The sequence below is a fragment of the Portunus trituberculatus genome, chromosome 50 (genome assembly GCF_017591435.1).
Source record: "Portunus trituberculatus isolate SZX2019 chromosome 50, ASM1759143v1, whole genome shotgun sequence".
In the NCBI taxonomy this organism is placed as follows: domain Eukaryota; kingdom Metazoa; phylum Arthropoda; class Malacostraca; order Decapoda; family Portunidae; genus Portunus; species Portunus trituberculatus.
Window position 1 is genome coordinate 14,711,393 of NC_059304.1, and position 27,500 is coordinate 14,738,892.

Consider the following 27,500-nt stretch of genomic DNA (forward strand, 5'->3'; position numbering starts at 1 on the left):
GAAGGCTTGAAGGAGGAGGAGGAGGAGGAGGAAGAGGAAGAGGAGGTGAAGAAGTGTAGGATTATAATTATCTTCCCAGCTCTTCCTCCCGTATAGTCTCGTCACCACCTCACCAATTTACAAACTTCTTATTTAATTTTTGTTCTTATTAATGTCAGTGTTAGTGTTAGTGTTAGTGTTAGTGGTGGTGGTGTTGGTGGTAGCCCTGTTAGTGGTGATTAAGTGATATAAGGACAGGCATCGGTTATTAGGAGGAGGAGAAGGAGAAGGAGAAGGAAAGAGGAGGGGATAAGAAAAGGAAAAGGGAGTAAAGGGGTGATTCTGGCGGAGATATAGAAAGGAGATGACTGATAAAAGAGAAATAAGGAAAGGTGAGATGAGACAGGTGTGCTGGAAGAGGAGGAGGAAGAGGAGGAGGAGTAGCAGGAGCAGGAGAAGGAGGAGGAGGAGGAGGAGGAGGAGGAGGAGGAGGAGGAGGAGGAGGAGGAGGAGAAGGAGGAGGAAAAGGAGGAGGAGGAAAGAAAAAAGATATATCAAGAAATGAACATAAAATAATCACAAACAGAGAGAGAGAGAGAGAGAGAGAGAGAGAGAGAGAGAGAGAGAGAGAGAGAGAGAGTGTGTGTGGTAGGTCTAGGGGACGTGTAGTAATGGACATCGCTGTGTCTGGGCTGAGGCTGTAATAACATCGACAATTAGGACTATTAATGACCCTTTATATCACATTTACCGGGAGGACGTGTAATTACCTGCCGCCGCCGCTGTGGTGGTGGCGGCGGTGGTGGCGGCGGCAAGGACGGGCACGACGATGACGAGACAGACTGGTATTCTCACAACACGTCTGCGCTTCACCTCCATTATTTCAAAAGGCTTTATTTAATTTACACGAGTTGTTTTATGATGTTTTACGGTTCTAGAGGCAGAGTGACAAGATTTCTACACTATTAACTGGAGAAACGCACTTTAAAACCTCGCTGATCATCTCTGTGGCCTTGGAAAATAGTCGTGGTGAGAGCAAAGCGTTTCTGAATACAAACCAGAGAGAGAGATTAAAAGAAAGAAGAAAAACGTAATTCAAAGGATTTCAAACTGTAGTACACCACGTCCTTACTAAACTGTTTTGATTTTACTGCACTGCTTTGTCACCTGAATACTGACCAGAGAGAAAGAGAGAGAGATTAAGAGACAGAAGTGAAATGTAACTCAAAGGATTTCAAACCGTAACACACCAAGACCTTACTAAACTGTTTTGATTTTACTACACTGCTTTGATATACTGTGTGACTGAAATGAAGGCAGACTTATATTGTAATTGGTGCTGAGTGATGTGTAGTAACCTCCTGACCCAACTGATAAACACCATCCTCAGAAATTTGAACCACGTATACTAAACTTTACATCTCTACGATATATATATATATATATATATATATATATATATATATATATATATATATATATATATATATATATATATATATATATATTTTTTTTTTTTTTTTTTTTTTTTTTTATTCTAGACAAGGTAACGCGATGCTGACTAACGAAAAACAATAATACTACCCTTCAGCCATTGAGCCTTCCAACGCATCTTGTTCCCGGAGCATCTAATTGCTTGCTATGGCTCCTCATCTCTCTCCCTCGCCTTTATGCACCTCTTTCTGTTTCTTTAATTGGAGGAGACAAATAAGGCAGCACGACTCGATGGGCTCAATATATGGCGATCAGTGCGGTGTGTGTCCGGCAGGATGTCTCAGGTTTGAGTTATGAGACCACTCTTCCTCTTGATTGGTCTGAGTGGCAGCCAATCAGTCAAGAATGTTGCCTCAAACTCGACTAATTTCCATGACCTACTTTTCATTCTTATCACCACTCAAAACTAGATGGACACACTTGGAGATAGAATTCATCCTACTCAGAAGTTTACGTGCTCTGTGTAGCAAAATCCTGCAGCCATTAAACTGTGGCTGACACGCAAGTAACAGTGTGTCACTCGGCGCACCTGCTGTCTGCTGCCTGCTACCTCGGCCCACCAAGAAGCGCGTCATGTGCACACTTAATTTCCTCCTCGACCGCCATTGACTGTGCCTCGTCAGTGGGAGAAGAAGCTCTTTCCCCCCACGTCACACACACACACACACACACACACACACACACACACACACACACACACACACACACACACACACACACACACACACACACACACACACACACACACACACACACACACACACACACACACACACACACACACACATAGACCAAGATACAGACAAAGACAAAGAGAAACGCCTTACGTCACCAGTCATCTAATTAAGCCCATCACCACCTGTCGAAGCGGCCGCCAGGTGTGAGAAAAGTGCCGCGTGCGTGTCTGGGTGTCATGTTCTGCTACTGCTGGCAGAGGAGGACCGAGGACGTCTGGGAGGGAGTTAGCGAGAGGGAGATAGAGTAGGAATGGTAAGAAGAAAGGGAAGGACAGAAAAAAAGGGGGAAGGAAGGGCAGGTATATGGGAAGGATAAAGACGTGGGGAAGATAAGGAAGAAAGAAATTTAAAGCTTCGAAGTAGTGAAAGATGTCAGTGGGATGAGATAAGGAAGAAGTGGAGTGAAAAACTGACTGATTTCGGAGTTTTTGATAGGAGAGAATGAGGAATGAATAGGAGCAGGTAGCAACTGATAGTAATTGATAGATGGATGGGTGTAAAACTGTAAGGAGTGAAGGAAGGGCAAATTAGTTACAAATGAAAGAAGAAAAATCAGAAGAAAAGGAATGAAAGTGGGTTGTAAATGTAAAGGAGAAGAAGGAAAGAAAGAAAATCAAGTTAGAAGTTGGAGGAAGGATAGAAGAGAAAGAAATTTGTATTAGAATGGAAGGAATGAAGAAGAAATGAAAGCAAGGAAGGAAAGAAAAGAAAAAGAAATGAGAAAACGATGGGAAGAAGAGAGGAGAGAGGAGAGGAGAGGAGAGGAGAGGAGATGAGATAGTAATGGAAGAAACTAGCTGTGGAGAGTAAGAGGAGTGGAGGAAGGAGAAGCCAAGTAAAGGAAGAGAGCAATAAAAGTATAAGATAGTAGCTAATGTTTTAATCCTTATAAGGCAAAACTGCTTTATCTTCACAACCAAACCACCCATCTGCACCTCTCTCTCTCTCTCTCTCTCTCTCTCTCTCTCTCTCTCTCTCTCTCTCTCTCTCTCTCTCTCTCTCTCTCTCTCTCTCTCTCTCTCTCTCTCTCTCTCTCTCTCTCTCTCTACTCACTCACTACTACTACTACCTACTACTACTACTACTACTACTACTACTTCTGCTACTACTACTATCACTACTACTACTACTACTACTACTACTACCTACTACTACTGCTACTACTGCTACTGCTACTACTACTACTACTACTACTACTACTACTACTACTACTACTACTACTACTACTACTACTACTACTACTTCTACTACTATTACCATTATTATTTTATTATTTTATATATATTTTATTATTTTATATTTTTCTCAACATCAGTTCCACCACCACCACCACCGCAACCCAAAACACACCCACCACCACCACCACCACCACCACCAGCGCACCCCGAGGACCCTCCTGGAGCGGGACAACCAGAGAGGTCATGGGGCACCTCACCGCAAAAGCTTCACGACCCTCACTCATTACTCCACACCTGTTGTCCTCCTCCTCCTCCTCCTCCTCCTCCTCCTCCTCCTTCTCCTCCTCCTTCTCCTCCTCCTTCTTTATCCTCTTTTTTTCTTCTTCCTTCTCTGGCTTCTTCCTTCTGCTTCTTTGTGCTTCTCCTCCTCCTCCTTCTCCTCCTCCTCTTCCTCCTCTTCTTCTTCTTCTTCTTCTTCTTCTTCTTCTTCTTCTTCTTCTTCTTCTTCTTCTTCTTCTTCTTCTTCTTCTTCTTCTTCTTCTTCTTCTTCTTCTTCTTCTTCTTCTTCTTCTTCTTCTTCTTCTTTTTCCACTTCTTTTTCCTCTTCTTTTTCCTCCTCCTCCTCCTCCTCCTCCTCCTCCTCCTCCTCCTCCTCCTCCTCCTCCTCCTCCTCCTCCTCCTCCTCCTCCTCCTCCTCCTTCTCATTATCCTGTTTCTGTTTCTGCTACTGTTGATTATTCTCCGAGATGTTCTTTTCTGGTACTTGCTGCTTCTGGTGGTGGTGGTGGTGGTGGTGGTGGTGGTGGTGGTGGTGGTGGTGGTGGTAGTAATAGCAAGAGCGAAGATAACCACATAACTTGACTTAATAAGAGTGAAGTAACACAAGAATCACGCGAATCACTGCACGCCATCATAAACACCAGCAGTAGCTATTAGGTAAAACCACATCCTAAACACATTGCCGCTGACCTCAAGGAAATAACCAGTGGGAGAAGAAAAGAGTAATAAAGAAAACTGCAGTAATAACATCTCCACCATGACAGGCAGGTTTGGAGAGCGAGTGCAAAGGAGGAGTAGATAGAAAGCAGTAAGAATAGACACTGAAACTCCCTCGAAAAGATGAAACTCTAGAGGGTAAAGTGAAAGATACAGGCATTTTAATTCCTTCAATACTGCGACTTTTTTTTTTTTTTTTTTTTTTACCGTGAGATTTGTGTACGATTAGACCATTTAGTTGACATTACGAAGGGTCTGTGGAGGTCAGGTGATTAAAAGCCATAGTCTTCAGTATTCTAATCCCCCACATGAGTTTCTGAAGCTGTATAAAATCACTAAATTGTAAGCAGAATGAATATGAAAATGTGTCATGCTACTGAAGGGGTTAAATGGTGATAAATGAGGGAGCCTAAGAGTATGAAGAGTGAAGGGTGTGAAAATTGAATGATAGAATGAATGATAATGATGTGGAAGAGATAAGACGTATAAGAGAACGTAGAAATCGGATAAGAAAACAATAACATCATTATCAACAACAACAACATCAATAACAATAACAAAAACAACAGTCGGTGGTGGTGGTGATGGTGGTGGTGGTGGTTTGAGCGGAAGGAGGCCGGGCGACAGTTGGCTGGTGGAGAAGAACTCAAGATTTAATAATTATTTAGTCTCCGTAATGGCCTGTCAGATTATTACACACGATCATTTTGGTTTGACCTTCGTGACCGCGGACAGGTGTGTGCTGCCCCGCCCCGCCCCACCTGTGCTGCTTCTGTCCCGCCTGGTCCCGCAGCGCCCTCCTCCTGGTCCCTCCTGTATCCCACTTCAGCTACTCCGCCACGCCCCTCTCTGCTCTGTCCCCGCCCTTCAGTTGCCTCTCATCTTTTCTTATCCTTCTCTCCCGTCACGCTTCGTACCTAACCTGCTCTTTGCTCCGCCTCACATCACGCCCCGTCTCTCCTGCCACCCTCCCTTCTCCCATCCCCTCCCCATTCCGTCACGTCCAGGGAGGTTTGATAAAGATTAAGCAGCCTTGGTCACGTCACGCCGCCTCCTTCGTCTACACAGAAGATGGCGGTAGATGAGTCGAGAAAGGGAGAAATTTACTGAGATAACGACATAAACTTGCTTTTTTGTGTGTTTTCTTTTTATGTATAATGTAATGATTAAACCGAATTACAATTTGAAGATAAAGATGGAAATTTGAAGTCAAACCTGACTGACTGGTTCACAGGGAGAAAGAAACAGTGAATTGAAGCTTAGGAAATACATTGTTTAACTCCTTCAGTACCATGACGCGTTTTCATATTAATTTTGCTTCCTATTTGGGGATTTATACAGCTTCAGAAACTTACGTGGTGGGGAGGATTAAAATTGTGAATGCTGTAGCCTTTAATCTTTTGACCTCCATAGACCCTTCCTAATGTCAATAAAATTATCTAATCTTACATAAAACTCAAGGTAAAACCATGTCCCAGTACTGAAGGGCTTAAAGCAGCTCACGGGAAGGTGATCCGAGATAGGCAGATGTTATAAAAGAATGACAGACAGACAAGGTTGGTTGGTCAGGTGGACGGAAGGGACAGGCGGCAGGACAAACCAGTTAACTAAGCAGAACAAAGAGTTTAGTGCGCCCCATGTGAGAAGTGAGTCCCCAGTGAGTGACTCTGAGTAACCCGCCATCTTGACTCTACCAACATATTGTCTTCTAATTAGTAATACAAGATTAATTAAGGAGAACAAATAGCCCTTGTCCATCCAGTTACTAATCTCCTCCTCCTCTTCCTCCTCCTCCTCCTCCTCCTCCTCCTCCTCCTCCTCCTCCTCCTCCTCCTCCTCCTCCTCCTCCTCCTCCTCCTCCTCCTGTTTTATGTTCTACTTTTAATTCTTCTGTCTGTCTATACATCTACAAGTATGTGTAAGTCTCTCTCTCTCTCTCTCTCTCTCTCTCTCTCTCTCTCTCTCTCTCTCTCTCTCTCTCTCTCTCTCTCTCTCTCTCTCTCTCTCTCTCTCTCTCTCTCTCTCTCTCTCTCTCTCTCTCTCTCTCTCTCTCTCTCTCTCTCTCTCTCTCTCTCTCTCTCTCTCTCTCTCTCTCTCTCTCTCTTGGGATGGTGATGATGGAGAGAGAGAGAGAGAGAGAGAGAGAGAGAGAGAGAGAGAGAGAGAGAGAGAGAGAGAGAGAGATGATATGATATGAAGGAGGGAGACAAACAGAGACAGAAAGAAGTCCCCACCCTCCTCACACACACACACACACACACACACACACACACACACACACACACAGCTGCATTCAGGCCAAACCAAACCTTGTGTATATACCAAACCCACGTCCAACTCCGGCTCTGATAGATCTTAATCACCCACAGAATATCCTGAAGGGAGTCATTGTTCCTGGAGGAGAGAGGGAAGGATGAGGAAGAGGAGGAGAAGGAGGAAGAGGGAGGGAGGGAAGGAGAAACCGGTCGCTAATTGAGGTCATTAAGTCATCCGGTGCTTAGGCGAGGAGGGCAATCCACACTGGCCACGTGATTGCTAATTACATGAAGCAATTATGCAAATTAGCCGATGCGCTTTGAGTGGAGCTCCTGCGAGATGCTGCCGCTGAGAGAGAGAGAGAGAGAGAGAGAGAGAGAGAGAGAGAGAGAGAGAGAGAGAGAGAGAGAGAGAGAGAGAGAGAGAGAGAGAGAGAGAGAGAGAGAGAGAGAGAGAGGATGGTTGTAAAGGTTCAGTTAGGTAATATGTAGTGGGAGAGAACGTAAACTAGAACCACGTGTAGGTTTTGCTCTCTCTCTCTCTCTCTCTCTCTCTCTCTCTCTCTCTCTCTCTCTCTCTCTCTCTCTCTCTCTCTCTCTCTCTCTCTCTCTCTCTCTCTCTCTCTCTCGATTCTAGCGCTTTAGCGAGATGCCAGGTTCTCATCAGAGGCGGCGGGGTTACAGCAATGAGGGAAGGCGTGAGGCACCTGGCAGGACATGACCACAGGCGCGCCACATCACATGTAAAATCAGGCGCAACTAATGATGACACAAGGAAACTTAATGAAATAAATGCAATCAAGCAGAACCGAGGAAGAGGAGGAGGAGGAGGAGGAGGAGGAGGAGGAGGAGGACGTAGTGGTGGTTTAGGTGGTGGTGGTGGTAGTGATAATGACACTTCGATAATCCTTACAAATAATGAAAAATACAATAAAAAATAAAATCAGTGTAATAAGTTTGATATCAATGTTGTTGTTACTACTATTACTACTACTACTACTACTACTACTACTACTACTACTACTACTACTACTACTACTACTACTACTACTACTACTACCACTACTACTACTACTACTACTACTACTACTACTACTACTACTACTACTACTACTGCTACTGCTACTACTAAAACTACTACCACTACTACTACAATATTCACCACCACTTTTTCAATGACTCCACCACTAAGAACAACAAGAAATACAGAAGCAGCAGCAGCAGCAGCAACAATAATAATAATAATAATAATAATAATAATAATAATAATAATAATAATAATAATAGTAATACCAACAAAAATAATAATCAGGCTAACGAGGCGTAACGGTGTCAGCTGGCCATCAGGTAGCCAGAAAGACAGACATACAGATAGACAGACAACCAGAGCCAGTCGGAAACACTCACACGGGACACACAGGTGGGCTCTAATTGGGAGAGAACGTGACGGCCAATCAGCAGACCAGGTAAACGAGGGAGACGTGCCAACCAGCCAATCACACACACACACACACACACACACAGGTATTTTTTTTTTTGACATCTGGTTCTATAGACAGGAAATAAATACCTATGTTTATAAGAGAGAGAGAGAGAGAGAGAGAGAGAGAGAGAGAGAGAGAGAGAGAGAGAGAGAGAGAGAGAGAGAGAGAACTGGTATATAATTTTATCCTCATTGATGTAAACCGATAATATGTGTGTGTGTGTGTGTGTGTGTGTGTGTGTGTGTGTGTGTGTGTGTGTGTGTGTGTGTGTGTGTGTGTGTGTGTTTCGTGTCACGTATACAACATCAAACAACTCCTATCATCCTTTACAGTCCCTCCACAACCTCTCAAATTTCCACTCATCTTCTCTTCATCTTTTTTTTACTCCTTTTCTTCCTCCACCAGACAACGGCCGTGTGATCCCAGATGGCCCTCGCAGTTTGGCCTCAATTGGGGGAAGGAAATTAGTGGAAATAGGAGTATAGGGGAAACAGGAGGCCCTTTCTCTCATATGGTGGCTTAGGGAGGGATGGTGGTGGTGGTGGTGGTGGTGGTGGTGGGGAGACATGAGAGGAAGGGACAGGAAAACTAATGAAAGAGGTAATAGTCTATATTTATCTCCGTCTGATTCTAGTATTTCTTCCATGTTGAGATAATGAAGTGTGTGTGTTTTAGAGAGAGAGAGAGAGAGAGAGAGAGAGAGAGAGAGAGAGAGAGAGAGTAGAGAGGAATAAGAATCAACAACTTAAATGCAAACTTACGGAATAAAAACTGAAGAAAGAAAAAAAATGAATAGAATAATGAAAAAGAGGAATAAAATATGGGAGTCCTAAAGGCGTGTGTCTCCCCCCCTCCCCCCTTCTCCCCTTACGCCACACACGTAGGCCTATGCAGGATGTCCCAGGCGTCTCATGTCATCTCTCACAGCCTATGAAAGTGACTCCTTATGTTACGTCTTCGCCACCTGTCCCCTCAGTAGTGCTCTCTCTCTCTCTCTCTCTCTCTCTCTCCTATTCGTGTAAATCTTACCTAAAATTGAGCTGTATAATCTTCTTTAGATAAAATGTAAGCAAACCAAGACGCAATAAACACAAAACACCAGAAATATTCCTTTAAAGTTATAAGACATCACCACCACCACCAAAACCACTAAAATCACTAAAACCACTCTCTACACACACAAAATTCATCACACTTTACCCACCCACACACTATTCAACCCTATTAATTGTGTCCACACTAACATATTCCCTCATTGTAACCCTTTCTCGACACCTTTCGGAAATTACGACGAAATACACTAAAAACCACTCTCTACACACACAAAATTCATCACACTTCCCCCACCCACACACTATTCAACCCTATTAATTGTGTCCACACTAACATATTCCCCATTGTAACCCTTTCTCGACACCTTTCAGAAGTTACGACGGAATAAACCACACTAAGTATACACATTGATATCACTAATTACACACCTTCGGTATACATGACCGTGGGAAAGAGGGAGGGGTCGGTGTATTATTTACCTGAAGGAGGGGAAGGAGGAGAAGGAGGAGGAGTACAGGTGACAAGGAGGTGAGTGGTGTGGGTGGTCCAGGGCGGAGGCTGTGGTTAGGGTGTCACTAGCACGCAGGTGACGCCCCTCCAGCCAGCCAACCAGCCAACCAGTCAGCCATCCACGTAATCACTGGGTATATTGATGACGTGATCAAAAGATAACTTACCTTGACACATATTCCTTCTCGTCTTTCATCTTTCCCTCTATCCCTCCTCCTCTTCCTCCTCCTCCTCCTCCTCCTCCTCCTCCTCCTCCTATTCATCATCTCTTTCTCATCACGGATCATTGGAGGACTTGTTTATGATTTTATCCCTCAGCTAGAGAGAGAGAGAGAGAGAGAGAGAGAGAGAGAGAGAGAGAGGGAGAGGGAGAAGGGTAGGGGATACATGCAAGTAGAAAGCCACAAATAAGAGGCCAGACAGATCAATCATGATAAACTGTCTTTCCAATTTTTCATAAGTGATTGGACAACAGTGGCTTAGAGAGAGAGAGAGAGAGAGAGAGAGAGAGAGAGAGAGAGAGAGAGAGAGAGAGAGAGAGAGAGAGAGAGAGAGAGAGAGAGAGAGAGAGAGAGAGAGAGAGAGAGAGAGAGAGAGAGAGAGAGAGTTCAACTAGGAAATTTACTAATGGCCTGTCAAAAATAACATATTTAATGGGCCCAGCCAAGAAATTTCACTATGTCTATACACTTCTACCTTGTGATTATATAAGGCTATATAAACCATTTGAGAGAGAGAGAGAGAGAGAGAGAGAGAGAGAGAGAGAGAGAGAGAGAGAGAGAGAGAGAGAGAGAGAGAGAGAGAGAGAGAGAGAGAGAGAGAGAGAGAGAGAGAGAGAGAGAGAGAGAGAGAGAGAGAGAGAGAGAGAGAGAGAGAGAGCTAACATTCCTGAGGGGTTTCACTGTTCCTGCTCCAGTGTCTCGGGGTGGCGGTATCGGTCCTCGGTCACTGATACCTTGTGATTGATATCGGCCGATCCTTGTGTCCCGCCGCGGTGTCTCCTATACATACACACCAAGAGAGAGAGAGAGAGAGGGAGGGAGAGGGACAGGGAGAATGAGAAGGGGAGGTGGTGCAGTATATCTTACCTTCTCATAGGTCACCGTCAGCTGTCACCTGTATATCCTTCACCTGTTGATTGAAGGGGAGAAGAGAGAAGGGAGGGAGAGGAGAAAACAAAAGGGGAGAGGGCGCTGGGAGGAAGAAGAGAGAAGAAAGAAGGGACAGAGATGAGAGGGGGGATAAGGGAGGCATCTGGGAAAGAGTTTGGAAAGGGTGTTGAGGAGGAGAAGGAGGAGGAGGAGGAGGAGGAGGAGGAGGAGGAGGAGGCACCTGGCTCTCTGTGTGGTCCGCCGGAAGAGGTGCGTGAAGTGTTACACCTTGAATTAGCTGACAGGTGGCCGTGAGGGGAGGGTAGAGACGGGATGGACCTGAGAAGAGATAGGTGAGAGTGCTAGGGGAGAAAAAAAAAAAAAACTGGTAAGGAGATTCACAGGAGCAAAATAAAAGAGATAATAAAATTCAATGGAGGGGAATCTGATGCTGATGAGTTGTTGAGTTATAGGATTGGAATGTAATGAGATCGTAAGGGATGTCAGGTGAGGGACGGTGTTCTGATGCTGCAGGAATGAGAGACAAGAGAAAGTTTGATTGGAGGAAATTTCATGGTTTGTCTTTTTGTGTGTTGGGGGAGCCATCTTATTATTGAAGATGGGTGGTGTTATGTGCTGGTAGTAGTAGTAGTAGTAGTAGTAGTAGTAGTAGTAGTAGTGGCAGTAACAGGAGTAGAAGTAGTAGTAGTAGTAGTGACAGTAGTAGTAGTAGTAGTAGTTACTGCTTTTGTCGTGTTATGATAGTCAAGGCAATATGGTGCTGTTGCTTTATGATCGTGGTAGTGGTTGTGATAATGGTAATTCTAGCAATAATATCAGTAGTAGCAGTAGTAACAACAACAAAAGCATTATCATTATCGGCGGCGGTGATGGTAGTGGTGGTAATAGTGGTGGTGGTGGTGGTGGTAGTGATGGTGGTGGTGGTGGAATCGTTTTCATGTGTTGTGTGCGATATGTACGTTGTAATTACTCGAATTACTTATAATTGAATGAATTAGAAATATCTCGAAGGAAGCGAAAATTGCCACATATCAATAAGTTGGTAATTACAGTTAATTACCAAAGTTTCCGTTCTCCCTAGGGCGAGAGAGAGAGAGAGAGAGAGAGAGAGAGAGAGAGAGAGAGAGAGAGAGAGAGAAAGCAAATGACACCCAATTCCTTGCTAATTATCTGTCACCCCAACACCTGTCGCTTCGTGTCTTCCAAACCTGTCACCTGTTTTTGTAGGGCTTGTCATTTGCACACCTGTTGCGTCATCTCTCTCTCTCTCTCTCTCTCTCTCTCTCTCTCTCTCTCTCTCTCTCTCTCTCTCTCTCTCTCTCTCTCTCTCTCTCTCTCTCTCTCTCTCTCTCTCTCTCTCTCTCTCTCTCTCTCTCTCTCTCTCTCTCTCTCTCTCTCTCTCTCTCTCTCTCTCTCTCTCTCTCTCTCTCTCTCTCTCTCTCTCTCTCTCTCTCTCTCTCTCTCTCTCTCTCTCTCTCTCTCTCTCTCTCTCTCTCTCTCTCTCTCTCTCTCTCTCTCTCATCCTTAGTTTCAGGTTTTTACAACATACATGCATGGAAGGATGAAGAGGAAATCGATCTATACAGTAATTTCTTCTCTATTAGACAACTTACTTTTTTGCCTCATTTTCTCCTTCTCTCTCTTCTTGCTCTTCACATTTCACTTTCCATTTCTCTGTTTCTTTGCTTCCTTTCTCCTCTACACCCTTTCTCTCCTTCTGTTCGCACATTTCTTTGAGTTATGCTTATTTTACCTCTCTTTCCTTTTCCTCTTTCTCCATTCTCGTCTTTTCGTTCTGTTCTCAATTTTTGGTGCTCTTCCTCCTCTTCTTATCTCCCTCTTTCTCTTTCCTCCCTTCTAACCTGCTCCAGGAGATCATAATTACTCAGGTGTGCGGTGTTAATTACAGTGGTCAAGGGGGGTGTTTACCTGGGGGAAGAGGGGTGAGAAGAGTCGCCCTCCTTTTCCTCCCTCCTCCTCCTCCTCCTCCTCATCTTCCCTCCTGCAGGAAGAACCAAGGAGGAGGGAAGGGAAGGAGAAGGAGACATATGGCGTTGTGGTCACAGTGTTAGTCAAGATAGGCTGAGTATTATCTTCCTTTATTAGTTTAGGTAATAATTATGGTGGTAAAAATAATGAATAGGTCTAAATTTGTTAATGTTATCGTACATTGTTGCTCTGTATATGTTCCTACTGCCACGGTGTTGTTAGTACTGATGTTACTACCACTGCTGCTGCTACTACTAGTACTATTACTACTACTACTACTACTACTACTACTACTACTACTACTACTACTACTACTACTACTACTACTACTACTACTACTACTACTACTACTACTACTACTACTACTACCACCACTACTACTACCACCACTACTACTACTACTACTACTACTACTACTACTACTACTACTACTACTACTACTACTACTACTGTCATGATATTCTGTATAGGAAACGAGCAGAAGGATGGATCGAAGAAACACGAAGGGAGAAAAACGAGGAGGAGGAGGAGGAGGAGAAAGAGAAGGCAGATAACAATAACAATTACTCCCCATATGACCCTTACTTACCGCTATCCTCTTTCCTTCTCTCCTCTCCATTCTGTTACGAATATCCCTCCTGCTCCACCCCTTCCACTTAACCAGGTAAAGGATACCACTTACACAACCCTGCCTCCCTTCCCTCCCTCCCTCCTTCCCTCCCTTCCCTCCCTCCTGCCCTCCATATCTCACACAGGGACGGGGACACGTGATACGAAACGCAGCCTGTACTTATTAGTTCCCACATGTATCACCGTGGCAGAGGGGAAGTGATACGTGGGGTGGAGGGGTGGCGAGGGCATGAGTAGTGGTGAGGGGGGGTCAGTGAAACAAAGGAGTCTCAGTGGCCGTGTCCAAAAGGGTGATCAGAACCCATATAGTGACTGGGTGTGGGATCAGATGCCCTGTGGCGGGATCTCCGTGTTCCGTTTATGCCATTAAGGTCTTCAGGCACGGACGAGTGTACTTCTATGGGGGATTGGATTGCATTTCTTCATCAATGAGGTATTTCTCCCATCACATGTGGCATTCGGTTCCCACTCTGGTGCGCGACAGTGGTAATTTGACATGAGAATCGAGGTTAGCCACTTGTGTATAAGAAAACTTGGGTCGAATTCCGCAAAATATAAAAAAAGGAACATTGAGTGCCGTGGATAAAACTTAATGCGCCTGGAATCCTCATGAAAATTTTACGAAAATTCTCAACCTTTGACCATTACGAGTTCCCTCAAGCTTGTTAAAAGACTCCGATGAAAGAATGAACGCAATTTCAAGACGCCATGAGGAGAGAGAGAGAGAGAGAGAGAGAGAGAGAGAGAGAGAGAGAGAGAGAGAGAGAGAGAGAGAGAGAGAGAGAGAGAGAGAGAGAAAGGAAAAAAAGTGGTTTGAAATTTTTTAAGAGCACCAATTCTCTTCGTAATTTCATGTGGCGTTACCCAAATGAAGAATCCCTGTGTCAGAGAGAGAGAGAGAGAGAGAGAGAGAGAGAGAGAGAGAGAGAGAGAGAGAGAGTAGGAGCTAATTCAGAGATCATGATATATTGTCTTCTTAGCCTTTATTTTTCTTCTTTTTCTTTCCATATAAGTGATCGCCAACCAGTAGCGTAACGAAACCAGACAAGGTCGTTGCGTATAACCCGATCTGTTCCTCATCCAGCTTAGAGAGAGAGAGAGAGAGAGAGAGAGAGAGAGAGAGAGAGAGAGAGAGAGAGAGAGAGAGAGAGAGAGAGAGAGAGAGAGAGAGAGAGAGACAGAGAGAGAGAGAGAGAATTATAGACACACACGAAGACGAGAGAAAAATTTAAGGGAAAAAACAAATTTCCTTACAAAGAGAGAGAGAGAGAGAGAGAGAGAGAGAGAGAGAGAGAGAGAGAGAGAGAGAGAGAGAGAGAGAGAGAGAGAGAGAGAGAGAGAGAGAGAGAGAGAGAGAGAGAGAGAGAGAGAATTATAGACATTTACGAAGAAAACAAAAAGAATATCTAAAACGAAAAAGAAATTCCCGTGCAGAGAGAGAGAGAGAGAGAGAGAGAGAGAGAGAGAGAGAGAGAGACAGAGCATTGCAGACAGGGATACAAGGTAAGGCAACCAAGTATGGACCAGTAAATGTTCTGTTCACCTGTTTTTGCCTCTCCTAAGAACGAGTCTCCTACAATGGCTGGAAGTGTGAGCAGCAGGAATGTCGACTTAATTTTACAGCTGTTAACTTATGTATTAGTGTGTGTGTGTGTGTGTGTGTGTGTGTGTGTGTGTGTGTGTGTGTGTGTGTGTGGTTTACGATGCGCCATTATTATTCTGGTCTACTTACCTCATGAGAGAGAGAGAGAGAGAGAGAGAGAGAGAGAGAGAGAGAGAGAGAGAGAGAGAGAGAGAGAGAGAGAGAGAGAGAGAGAGAGAGAGAGAGAGAGAGAGAGAGAGATCCATATATAGAGATGTGTTCGAAAGAGTCCTTAATATTTTCAGTTCAATTAGATAATATGTTAATGATGAGTTTCTTTTTTTTTCCTTCTCTTCCTCCTCCTCCTCCTCCTTCTCCTCCTCTTCCTCCTCCTCCTCCTCCTCCTCCTCCTCCTCCTCTTTCTCCTCCATTTCTCCTCTTTTCTAACTAATGTTCCTCTTAAAGAATTTCGATTCCCTAACTTTATTAAGCTGAAAAATAGAAGGATCGTAGCAAATCAGCATTATATCACTGCAAGAGAGAGAGAGAGAGAGAAAGAAAGAGAGAGTAGAAAAAGCAGTAGTATTTTAACAGACGGAACGGTGGTGGTGATGAGAAAGGTGGATGAAAAATGTGCAGTAATTGTCCGAGGAGGGTGTGACTGATCGGGACCACTGCATGTGACACCTCTTATATACGTAGTCCCACAAATCGTCCAGGATTCCGCCGCTATACACTTTCAGGGAAGAAGGACCAAAAAGAAATGAAAAGATATGAGGTAGCAGATGGTTCTTTCTCTGTTTCTGTGTGGGGTGCATTGTTTTGTTGGCTGATTTCTGGTCTACCTCTTCCCTCCAGTTCTCTCTCTCTCTCTCTCTCTCTCTCTCTCTCTCTCTCTCTCTCTCTAGTTAAGTGAAAACAAGTATAAGATTATCAGTATTCGCATTCTCACACAGAAAATAAAAAGGATAACGAAATTAACGAATCCTGTTGAAGCTTCTCTCTCTCTCTCTCTCTCTCTCTCTCTCTCTCTCTCTCTCTCTCTCTCTCTCTCTCTCTCTCTCTCTCTCTCTCTCTCTCTCTCTCTCTCTGTTCTCTCTCTCTCTCTCTCTCTCTCTCTCTCTCTCTCTCTCTCTCTCTCTCTCTCTCTCGCTGCTACTGCCATTAAAGGTGCAATCTCAAAGTACTGCCTCTTTACTTCTGCCATTAAAATAGAAAGAGAAAAAAATATCAAGACAAACTATGCAAAACTGCTTACTAATTAATTGCACTAGATAAAGCTTCTTGATTTTTCCCTTACATGGCTATCACAATTAATACCACGAAAATTGCATTATTATAGTATTGCATTACATTATTCAAGATTTTTTTTTTCATTATATTGTTCCTAAGTTCCCTTTTATTTTTTATGCTTGATTGTGTATTGGTGTTTATTTTATCGCGGTCGTGTGTAGTTCACTTCTTTTATTGATTGTGGTGAGTAATTTATATGGGATTATTTTCGTGGCACTGTAGTTTTATTGTAAAGTTATTATTTCAGTTTTTTTTTTTTCCTTTTTACTTCTGAATTAAAATCTGCTCCCCCTCCCTCAAAATTGTGTGCATTTATTTACTTTACAATATCCAAAACATGCGCTGTACAATTTTTTTTTTTTACACTTCAATTCTAACACACACACAAACACCCTCTTCTCTCGTATGTGCTTTTTTGCTGCATACGATTTACCGCACCCAGAAATTTTAACTCGTGTTTTTTTGCATGTGAGTGTTGATGGTGGGGACGGTTCCGGTGCCGCGCCTACATGGGAAGTTAAGGAGGGAAAAAACTGTACTGAAGACTGGCTTGCGGTTTTGAAGGGAGGGGTTCAGTACTAGTGTGTCCAGCTGTACCATTAAGGCGAAGACTCCTGACGGCTTTAAGTGTAGGGTAGTTAGAGACGTGAGAGAGAGAGAGAGAGAGAGAGAGAGAGAGAGAGAGAGAGACGCATCGTTATCTTCCGCCTTGTAAAACTTTATAGCTACTTCTGCTCAATTTTTTTTTCTTTTTACGCAGTAGTTGTAGATAATTGGCTATGCTCTTAGAAAAACTTGTCGAGGCCCGTTCTCTCTTAAAGGAGTAAATGACTAAAGAGAGAGAGAGAGAGAGAGAGAGAGAGAGAGAGAGAGAGAGAGAGAGAGAGAGAGAGGTCACGAGAAGGTCATTTTTAGCTTGTTAACCCCTTCAGTGCTATGACGCGTTTTCATATTCATTCTGATTACTATTTGGCGATTTTATACAGCTCCAGAAACTTATGTGGGGATTGAAATAGTAAAGACTCCGTCCATTAATCTTCTGACCTACATAGACCTTTCTTAGTACAAATGAAATTGTCTAATCACACCCAAAACTCAAGGTAAAAATGCGTCCCAGTACTGAAGGAGTTAATGATACTAATGACGCCTAACTTTATGTCTATCTTTCCCTCTTGTGTTGTCTATTTTTTTCTCTTTTTATTTTTGTCATGCTTTATTTAGTGGAGGAAGCATCGAAGTGGCTTTATATGGAGAGCTGGTAGTGACTGGTGTGTTTGTACTGAGTCGCGTTAAGGGGTGATTGTGTTTCATTGCTCAGAATTCATGTTGGAGGAAAGCAAATTCATCTCTCTCTCTCTCTCTCTCTCTCTCTCTCTCTCTCTCTCTCTCTCTCTCTCTCTCTCTCTCCTTAGTGACGGTTGGTTTTTGCTCGGCTCACCTCTGCCACAGTGCACTTCAGGGAGTGACTTGGGCCTCGCGCTGCACGTCTGCCGGGGTTCTCAGTGAGTGGTTTCATTTTCGCATCATCATGTGCCACCCAGCTCGAGAATCTTCCTCCATTCGTAAAAAGATGAGTTCTAAATTGAAAAAAAGACATGACACCACCACCACCACCACCACCACCACCACCGTCCTTCCCTCCCTGTCAGTCTCCCTCCCTCCCTCCTTCATCCGTCTCGCCCGCCATTCCTTCTTCTTTTACCTGTTTTGGAGCCCCCACAGGCAAAACACTGGGGCCAAGAGACCTCCACATACCAAGGCTGAGTGTCTGCATTGTGGTCGAGTGAAACATGCAGGGCAAAGACGATACTAACCTCCTGCGCCTCCCTCTCTCTCCCCTGCTGCTCCTTGGAACGTGAGGCTATGAGAGCACAAAACTAGCCCTCGAGTGTGGCATTGTGTCGCGCCTCCACCTCAAAAGCAGAGCCTTAAAAAAATGGGCCTAAGTACAGAACGGTCACGTAAGTCTTCTATTTTGGCCGACCTGATAAACACACACACGACAAAGACCAGAGGGAAGAGAGGAAAGGAAGGGACGCTGGGTGAGAAGGACAGGGGAGGGCAGGAAGGGAAGGAGGGAAAGGAGGGGAGGAGAAGGGAGCTGCTTGTTTAAGGGAAATGTTTGTACAGAGTATGAGAATTTCCCAGGTAAATGGTGTCTATTATTCTTAAAAAATGTTTGACTGATCTGGTGTGGGAGCAACCAACGACATGGCTCCCTCTCTTTCTCCTTCCCCCCCTACTCTGTCTCTCTTCTTAGTGGCCGGATAGCAGGCAGGATAAGGAGGAGGAAAATAACAAGGAGTAATGACAAGAGGAATACCTGGGGTGAAATCGGGGAGAAGAGATAATACCGTAATTGGTGACGTTGAGAAATAAAGCAAACACAGCATTGATTACCTGACGGCGATGACGGAGATGACGTGCTGGCGGCTGATGGGACGTGACGGGAGGGAGAGGGACAGTAACGCGATAGGATGGGTGCTGCGGAAAACGGGACAGGAACAGATGGAGGCTGGGTGGGATAGTAACCAGTATGGAGGATAACTAGCATGCAAAATATCCGTTAAAAATAGCTAGCATGCAGGATATCACTTATCATGAAAGGCTGGGAAATTAAAAAGGTGTTATTTGTTGGTTAATTCCAGTTGCCGCAGCAGAAGAATGACGATCGCTGGATTCATGGAAGGAGACAGCAGGGTAGCAACGAAATGTAAAGGGACAGCGATTGGATAGTGGGCTGGCTAGTGACAACTGACTTAGGTTATGATGAGGTTGGGCATAGAGGAACTGGATACACGGATAGGGACGGCGATTTGATGGAATGATGTACAGTGGAACAACAAACACGTGCAACGTGGGACATGTTACCTTTGCCCATCATGATGACATAGGGATAGAATGTTTTTACGTGTGCTCGTGAAGAAAGAATGAATGACGAAGAGAGTTATAACACCGGCATAGACTCATGCAGTTTAGAAATGTAAAGTATCAAGTGTGCCTATAACTTCATCTTGATATGGGCTCTACTATGGGTACCACTATAAATGAAATTAAAATTGTCTGCGTCACTAATGGGCGGAAGCTGAACAGCGGTTCCTACATACTCTTCAAGTGTGCCTACAGGCGCTATAGGCCTTACCTTGAATTCATCCCAGATATCGATAGCAACAACAGCAAGTAAAACAACAGAAACCGTCCTTCTCATGTGTACCAAACAGGATTGCGGAGTAATTCGATAACGAGGCGACAACCGCGGCGTCCTAATGCAGTGTTGCGGTTTGATAGCCATCCATTCCTACTAATAAAAAGAAGACAACAGTAGTAACACTATAGTACATAACAATGGTATGAAAAGCGTCCCTTCACTCACTACCCAAGCTCAGACTCTCACATTCCGTACAGCCACACGTGTCCATCTGGTTATTACGAGGCCGCGGGCAATGCAACTTTCAGCGCAGACCTGCTTTTCCTGTAGTGCTTCCAGCCAACAAGTGGTTACTCATGCTTACGATATCATACAGCGGTAACTTCGCCTTGGCCTCTTTTCACTTGTTTTCACTTTTTTTTTACTTTATGCATCGTTGTTTGATTTAGATTTATGTTCAGATTGTGTTTGGGGGATTTCTGATTAGTGGAAGTGATTCATATGATTTTTTTTTTCTTCGTAATTTTAAGTGAATGATGAAAATGATCTAGAAACAGACAAATATACACACATACGGACAAACAAACACACACACACACACACACACACACACACACACACACACACACACACACACACGGGTACACGGGCACAGCGGTCATATTCTACTTTCCAACCAAGATGCAGCGTCGCACACTTCCGGTCCACCTGGTCACCTTCCGTCCACAGGTGTTATCCTGATTGATGGCCGGAACACCCTCTCTTGCCTCGCCCTTGTCGCCTCCTTTCTACCGCCGCCGCCTTAGAATTACCGGTGTTACCTGTGCGGATATTGATGATCGCTGGACCCAATCTGTGCACGCTACATTAATATTGATGTTCTTGGATTTAAAATAGGAAAGTTTCTATAAGGGACGTGCAAGTTTTTTTTTCTATTCATCTATAATTTTTTATGCATTTGATTTTAAGACAGCATGTATGTCTTCATGTATTCCTATTGAGATTATTTGCCCTTTGCTTCAGGTTCAGTGATAAAAGGGAATTTAGTTTCCTATGTATTCGTGTTTGTCTGTTTACATACAAGCCTTTTTTTTAACATTTTTTTTCCTGTATCTATGTATGAATACGTGCGTCTCTCTCTCTCTCTCTCTCTCTCTCTCTCTCTCTCTCTCTCTCTCTCTCTCTCTCTCTCTCTCTCTCTCTCTCTCTCTCTCTCTCTCTCTCTCTCTCTCTCTCTCTCTCTCTCTCTCTCAAACCTATACATGCATCACAGCCTTGTTAGCAGGTTGTCACAATCTCTCCCAAACGACCTCTCCCACGCCCTCTCCCACGCCCCTGTACCCTCCAGATCCACCATCCCATCCTTCCGTCATCCAGCGTCCCTCTGAGTGCCAACATCCCCATCACAACGCACTTGCCCACTCGCGACAGGAATGTGAAGCGTGTCCAAAAGACAGCCTCTGATGAACCACCATATCTCAGTACACGGTGTCAGGCACTCTTGGAATTGCCTTCTCCTACAGTGCGAGAGGGATTTCTTTTTTTTTTTTTATGTAAGAAGAGAGAAACTGGGCACAGGTGAAATAAATCGAAAAAAAGGGGCCACTTACTTGCTAGTCCCCTCAGAGTTACCCAAAATGAAGTGATATATGTCTTGAAATATTTTGATTACCTTGCTTTTCATTTTTTTCTATATAATTATATTTTGGATGCTAATGGTTTATTTTGTGAGGAAGAGAGTATACTTCGATATCTTGTTTTGTGTGTTCGTGTGTATGTGTGTGTGTGTGTGTGTGTGTGTGTGTGTGTAATTCACTGTTTGATCTACTGCAGTCTCTGACGAGACAGCCAGACGTTACCCTACGGAACGAGCTCAGAACTCATTATTTCCGATCTTCGGATAGGCCTGAGATCAGGCACACACCACACACCGGGACAACAAGGTCACAACTCCTCGATTTACATCCCGACCTACTCACTGCTAGGTGAACAGGGGATACACGTGAAAAGAGACACACTCAAATTTCTCCACCCGGCCGGGGAATCGAACCCCGGTCCTCTGGCTTGTGAAGCCAACGCTCTAACCACTGAGCTACCGGGCCGTGTGTGTGTGTGTGTGTGTGTGTGTGTGTGTGTGTGTGTGTGTGTGTTTTATCATTTTCATTTGAGATTTAATGACAGATTTTACGAATATGAACCTGTAATGTGGTCTTGATTCATCCTATTCATCTTGGTAAGGAAAAGAAGGAAAGGAAATTGAAGAAGAGACGTAAAAAGGAAATAGAAGAACAAACCAAGATTAGGAGTGACAGATAACAACAGTACATTAGGACAACTCATATTTCTTCTCACTGGGAAGATCTGGAGGAAAGAATGGCGGAGAGGAGAGAAGAGGAAGGGAGAGAGAGATGGATGGATGGATGGAGGGAGGGACAATGCGGCACTGGGAACGGAGGAAAATGTTTTGGGAAAGTAGGAGATGGACACAAAATTTGGTGTAAGTGCATTAAGAGGGACGCGAAAAAGAAGAAGGGGAAGGAGGAAGGAAGAGAAGAGGAAGGAAGGAAAGATAAGTAGATCAGGCAGGCACTTTCCTCCTGCCTTCCTTTCCCTTTTCCTACCTTCCTCTCCCTCTTTCCTTTTCTTCTCTTCTTACCTCCACATATTTTCCATCTGACTGCCCTGCCAAGAACCGCGTACCCATTAACACACACACACACACACACACACACACACACACACACACACACACACACACACACACACACACACACACACACACACACACACACACCACCTCGCCTGTCAACAATCATAATTTCTGTCAGTAATCCCCTCCGGCATCTGACAGACAGACATAAAGAGAGAAACCTCCGCCTCACAGACTTTCCGCGTCCCTCTGACCTCGCAAACACTCTGGAATGTCATGCCCCCCTCACACACACACACACACACACACACACACACACACACACACACACACACACACACACACACACACACACACACACACACACACACACACATACATATGTGGGAATATTTCTTTATATTTGTGGGATGATATATGAGAGATATGAATATGGAATAATTCTAATCGGAATCTGATTTGGTGCCTTCGTTTTGCAAAACCATCTATCAATCATCAGCCTAGGAAGGAATGCATAATTAAGTAGTTCTCGATGCCCCAAATCGTTAGTGTTTATATACAGTTGATGTTACAATTTCTTCGATGGACGCTTCATTCCCTTGGCTCTGCCTCTGGGTGGCGTGCCTGCTGCCTTCCACCCAGGCCGTGTCGCCTCCCGCCGTGAGGTGCCCGCGCCCTCCAGTGTGCAGCCTGACGGGGAACTGGAGCAGCCTGGCGCAGAGCGTGCAGGTCAGGGCATGGATGGAGGGCGGCGGGCTTGAGGTGGAGCACTGGTCGCGAGGCCTCACACTGCACGGCTACACCCGTCTCCCATCAACCTCGCGTCCTTCCTTCGCCAGTGTCCTCGTGGGCAGCAGAACCACGCCCGGCCTGTGCCTGCACCTCATGCTGGCCTGCTTCCGGTCCACGCTGTGGGTCACAGAGCTGCCGCTAGCGGGCAGCTTCCCCACCTTCCCCTACCCTCTGCAGCGCCACGTCAGCTCGCCATCACACATCGGCCCGGAAAACTGTTCGTCTCTGAACAACACCCTCGGCATCGCCCACAGCGTGCTGGTCAACATTACACTTTACCACAACGTGACCGCGGAGGAGGGAACTCCCGAGCTTGGCAAGGATGAGGAGAAGGAGGACGAGGGCAAGGAGGAGGCTGCCGAAGACTATCCAGAGGAAAGGCATTTAGAGGACAACCTTAAGGCCTTAGAGCAGCAGTCTGACAACCACACATAACATGATGACGACCTCTCACCTTTGCTCGCTGACTGAGTGTTTTACTTCTTTTTTTCTTATTACAGAATCAGAACTGATATCACATGGTTAGTGTCAGTGACCTGGGGATAAGTGCGTTGTACTATCTGAGTTGCAACTCTCTCTCTCTCTCTCTCTCTCTCTCTCTCTCTCTCTCTCTCTCTCTCTCTCTCTCTCTCTCTCTCTCTCTCTCTCAAGTATTTTTAGAATAACATTTGATTCCTTTCCTCCTCCTCCTCCTCCTCCTCCTCCTCCTCCTCCTCCTCCAAACAGAAAGCTTATTTAATTCATTGCTAAAACTTTACTAAAATCTCTCTCTGCAACACTTAATTTCTCGGAATTTAAAGAGACGGAGCGTGAGAGCGAGTGTGTCTGGCGCCACGCGTTGCACCTGGGCGCGTGGGAACACACCTGGGGCACGTGGGGAAGGAAGGACGCGGAGGAAGGGGGCGTGCAAGCCAGACGGCGAGTTGGAATGTGGTAATGGGACTGGGAACGCTTGGAAATATTCAGGTGGGGTGTGGGAATTGTTGCTGCTGCTGTTGTTCTTCTGGTGGTGGTGCTCTCTCTCTCTCTCTCTCTCTCTCTCTCTCTCTCTCTCTCTCTCTCTCTCTCTCTCTCTCTCTCTCTCTCTCTCTCTGTGTGTGTGTGTGTGTGTGTGTGTGTGTGTGTGTGTGTGTGTGTGTGTGTGTGTGTGTGTGTGTGTGTTTGTATGGGTGTGTGTCCGCACGCGTACGCACTAAAACATAACGTCAATATGAAATAAAACAGCTGATTGATATTTGATATCTCTGACGCACATCCTGTTTACTCATTTGACTTGTTATCTTGTCTTAGTTTTTCCTTTCCTCCTCGCTTCCTTTCCTTCCTCTCTTTGCACAGGAAGCGACAAAACATCCTGGTCAGTTGAGTCAGTCGCCACTCGCCACTCTACATTGCAACGTGCTGTAAATCATTCTATCGCTATTCTATTTCATTATCCTTAATTGTGTAACCTAAAACAATGCCTGTTGTTCCACCCACCCACAACCCGTCATCTTTCCCAACCTCCCTTCTCTTCCCACCACACGCCATACGTCGCAATCACCTCCACCCCTCCTCCCTCACTCCCTCCTCTCGTGGTAAACACGCGACAGCTGCCGTGGGAGCGCGCGTGCGGCAAGATGTTGAGTGGAGAAATTATCTTCTCACCAAACAAACGTATTTACACTGTTTTCTCACGTTTTTTAGTTTACTACAACCAAATGTTACTGAATATATTAAACAAAACTTTTATACTTCCATTAATGTGCATGTTTCTTAGTATCTGAAAATTATTTGACCGGAAAAAATTACGTTATTTAAGGAGTACATTGGACGCAACGGCACCTCATCACGCGCCTTGCCACGAGCTGATGTAACACGTGGCTGGAATGTTAGGAATGTGCCCGCGCCACTGTGGGAATGAGGGGCAGGTGGTGAGGCAAGGGTTAGAGGTGAGGGTGGAGGGTAAGGGCGAGGGCTGCGAGATACATATACCCAGACAAGCTTTGGTAATGGTGGTTTGCAAGTTTGATTATGTAAAATGCACAAAATGGCGAATGATTAAGAAATTGCCTCTCCCTGTGTGAAGCAAGGTGTCATTGGCCTAGCGTGTGTGTCCTCAGAGATAAGGTATCAGTGTGTCGAGTTGTCGAGGGAGTGCTGCTGTGCTAAACAAAATGAGGCAAAGCATAGGTGTGTTAGTGATTCCTTATTTGTCTTAACCCCTTCAGTACCATAACGTGTTTTCATATTCATTATTCTTACTATTTAGTGATTTTATAGAACTTCAGAAACTTATGTGGATGATTAATATGGTGAAGACTGTGGCCATTAATCTTCTGATCTTCATATACCCTTCCTAATGTCAATAAGATGGTCTAACCGTGCAAAAATCTCAAGGTAAAATTGTGTCCCAGTACTGAAGTAGTAGTGAAGACCGTGGCCATTAATATTCTGACCTTCATAGACTCTTCCTAATGTCAATGAAATGGTCTAATCGTACACAAATCTCAAGGTAAAAATGTGTCCGAGTACTAAAGAGGTTAAGCATTTTTCCCTCTACTGGCGAAAAGTGAAGTAGAAACAGAACTCGCATTACTCTTTTCATTATTGCTTACATGGTGTGAGTAAAATATTGAGTCTCTGAAGGTTTTGAATATAGATTTTTTTTGTTTTACTTATCTGTAACACAATTTTTTTTTTCAGATTATTTGTATGAATATTTACTTGGATTTCCTGAAGCGACACGTGTGAATCCTAAAAAGCGTAGGTCAGAATATTTTGAGTCATAACGAAACACAGTTAGTCTGCAAGGTGTCAGTCTCCTTGACCCGCCGACAATCGGACACCACGTCTCTCCTCACAGGCAGGCTAGTGATAGCGTCGTGATTAGCTGTCAAGAAGCGAGATAGGAGAACCAAGCCAGGAGATACAAATAACAACAATTAGATAAACAACGGTATGAATGAACCGTCTCGATTTGTCTGTGTGAAAATAAATCCGATGACTTAGTAAAGAATAATGTACTGGGAGATATAAAAGGCTTCACTAATCCCTTCACTAATAGGACATGTTTTCATATTCATCTTATTACTATCTGGCGATTTTATACAGCTTCAGAAACTCATGTGGTGGATTAAAATAGTGAAGATTCTAGCCATTAATCCTTTGACCTCCATAGACCCTACCTAATGTCAATAAAATCGTCTAGTCAATCCCAAAATTAAAAGTAAAAATACGTTCCAGTACTTTCTCAACCTGTGTTAGGCAGTAAATATTATTACAAAGAAAAAAAAGGAGAAAAAAGGAGAGGAAAACCACTAAAAAAGATAAGGAAGTAAAGGCGAAAACAAGAGAAGGGCATGTAAGGCACTGATGATAATACTTTGAAAGCCTCGAATAAAGCAATGACTATTTAGAAACAAGGTGATTGAAAAGGAAAACCATTGAACCTAAGAAACAAAAAATAAAATGCCAAAAAAAGTGTGTTAGAGAGAAGCTAGTTAAGGGATTAGGGACAAGAGGAGGAGGAAGAGGAGGAGGAGGAGGGGAGGAGGAAGAGGAGGGTGACGAGGGTTAAAAGTTAAAACACAGCAGGTGACAACCAGACGTTCCCACTCCCACCATTGTCTCGCCGCATTCCAAAGATTCCCATTCCAAGCCGTGGCAGCTGTTCCCAAATTCCTTTCCCCTCCCCTGGCCGTCCCCTCTACTCCCTCACGCGCCATCTGCTACCCGTGGCGTCGCGCGTGTGGGGGAGAGAAAGCGGCGGAGGGGAGAGGGAGAGAGAGAGAGGGTGTGATACAAAATGGTTGCCACTTATCGCCAGGAGCCAATTCCTCTCATTACTAGGAATTTCAAACAGATCTCTATACTATGCTAACTTTCATATCACACCACTAAGCAGCAGTATTGGAGGGTAACTGTAGTATAATGGAAGAGAGGTGCAGTATACATATATATAATCCAACGCCTCTGTTCTTTAATTGAAGAGGATGTACTGTACTGTAGCGTAATTTATCCTGATATATTCGTGTCTGGTTTGTGTTTTCTGTCTTCAGTGTCTCATATGTAGTAATGGATGGATCTTATGGTACTGAATGGAGGTTTATCCCGTGAATTCCTCCTCCTCCCCGTCTTGTTTCTTCACTGTAATAGTTTCCATGGTATATTTATCCTTCTCCTCCTCCTCCTCCTCCTCCTCCTCCTCCTGCTGTTGTTTTCTCTTCTCACACTTCACAACACCAAGCTGCGTCTCCGTAGCTAAGCCTCACGCGCCCTCGCCTCCCCCAAACACACCTGTGCATTCCTGGCGTGCCATTCCCATTCTCATTCCCAGCCACCTCAGCAGCTGGGGCAGGTGTGCGCGGGGCGTCCCAAAGGGCTGCCACGCCTCGCCACGCACCGCTACACTCACTCGTGCACCCCTAAGTCTTATTAAATGTTTGCGTGTTTGAGTTCATCTTGTAATAGAGAGTCACTTTTTGTGTCCATTATAGTGCTGTGTAATTTGCGTTCATCTCGAGACTTTAGAGACGTTTTATTGGGAGTACTCGCTCTCAACATGATTTTATTTATTATTTTTTTTACGGCTTTTATATTATTCAGGTTCATGTTTAGCATAGCCGCTTTTTTTGTGTTC

General features: G+C 44.5%; 1 protein-coding gene across 3 annotated transcripts in view; it reads left to right on the forward strand.

Annotated features, from left to right (window-relative positions):
* Positions 1–27,500, forward strand: part of LOC123499517 — a 418,310-nt gene that overhangs the window by 62,727 nt on the left and 328,083 nt on the right. Inside the window, exon 1 of one of the 3 annotated variants that reach the window (XM_045247575.1) lies at positions 23,687–23,848. The exons of 1 other annotated variant lie outside the window; for it this stretch is intronic. In XM_045247575.1, the coding sequence (XP_045103510.1) occupies positions 23,819–23,848 (30 nt within the window). In that variant the 5' untranslated portion in view covers positions 23,687–23,818. Of the gene's footprint in view, positions 1–23,686; positions 23,849–27,500 lie in introns of those variants that run through there. One more of the 3 variants, XM_045247576.1, reaches the window with a different exon arrangement.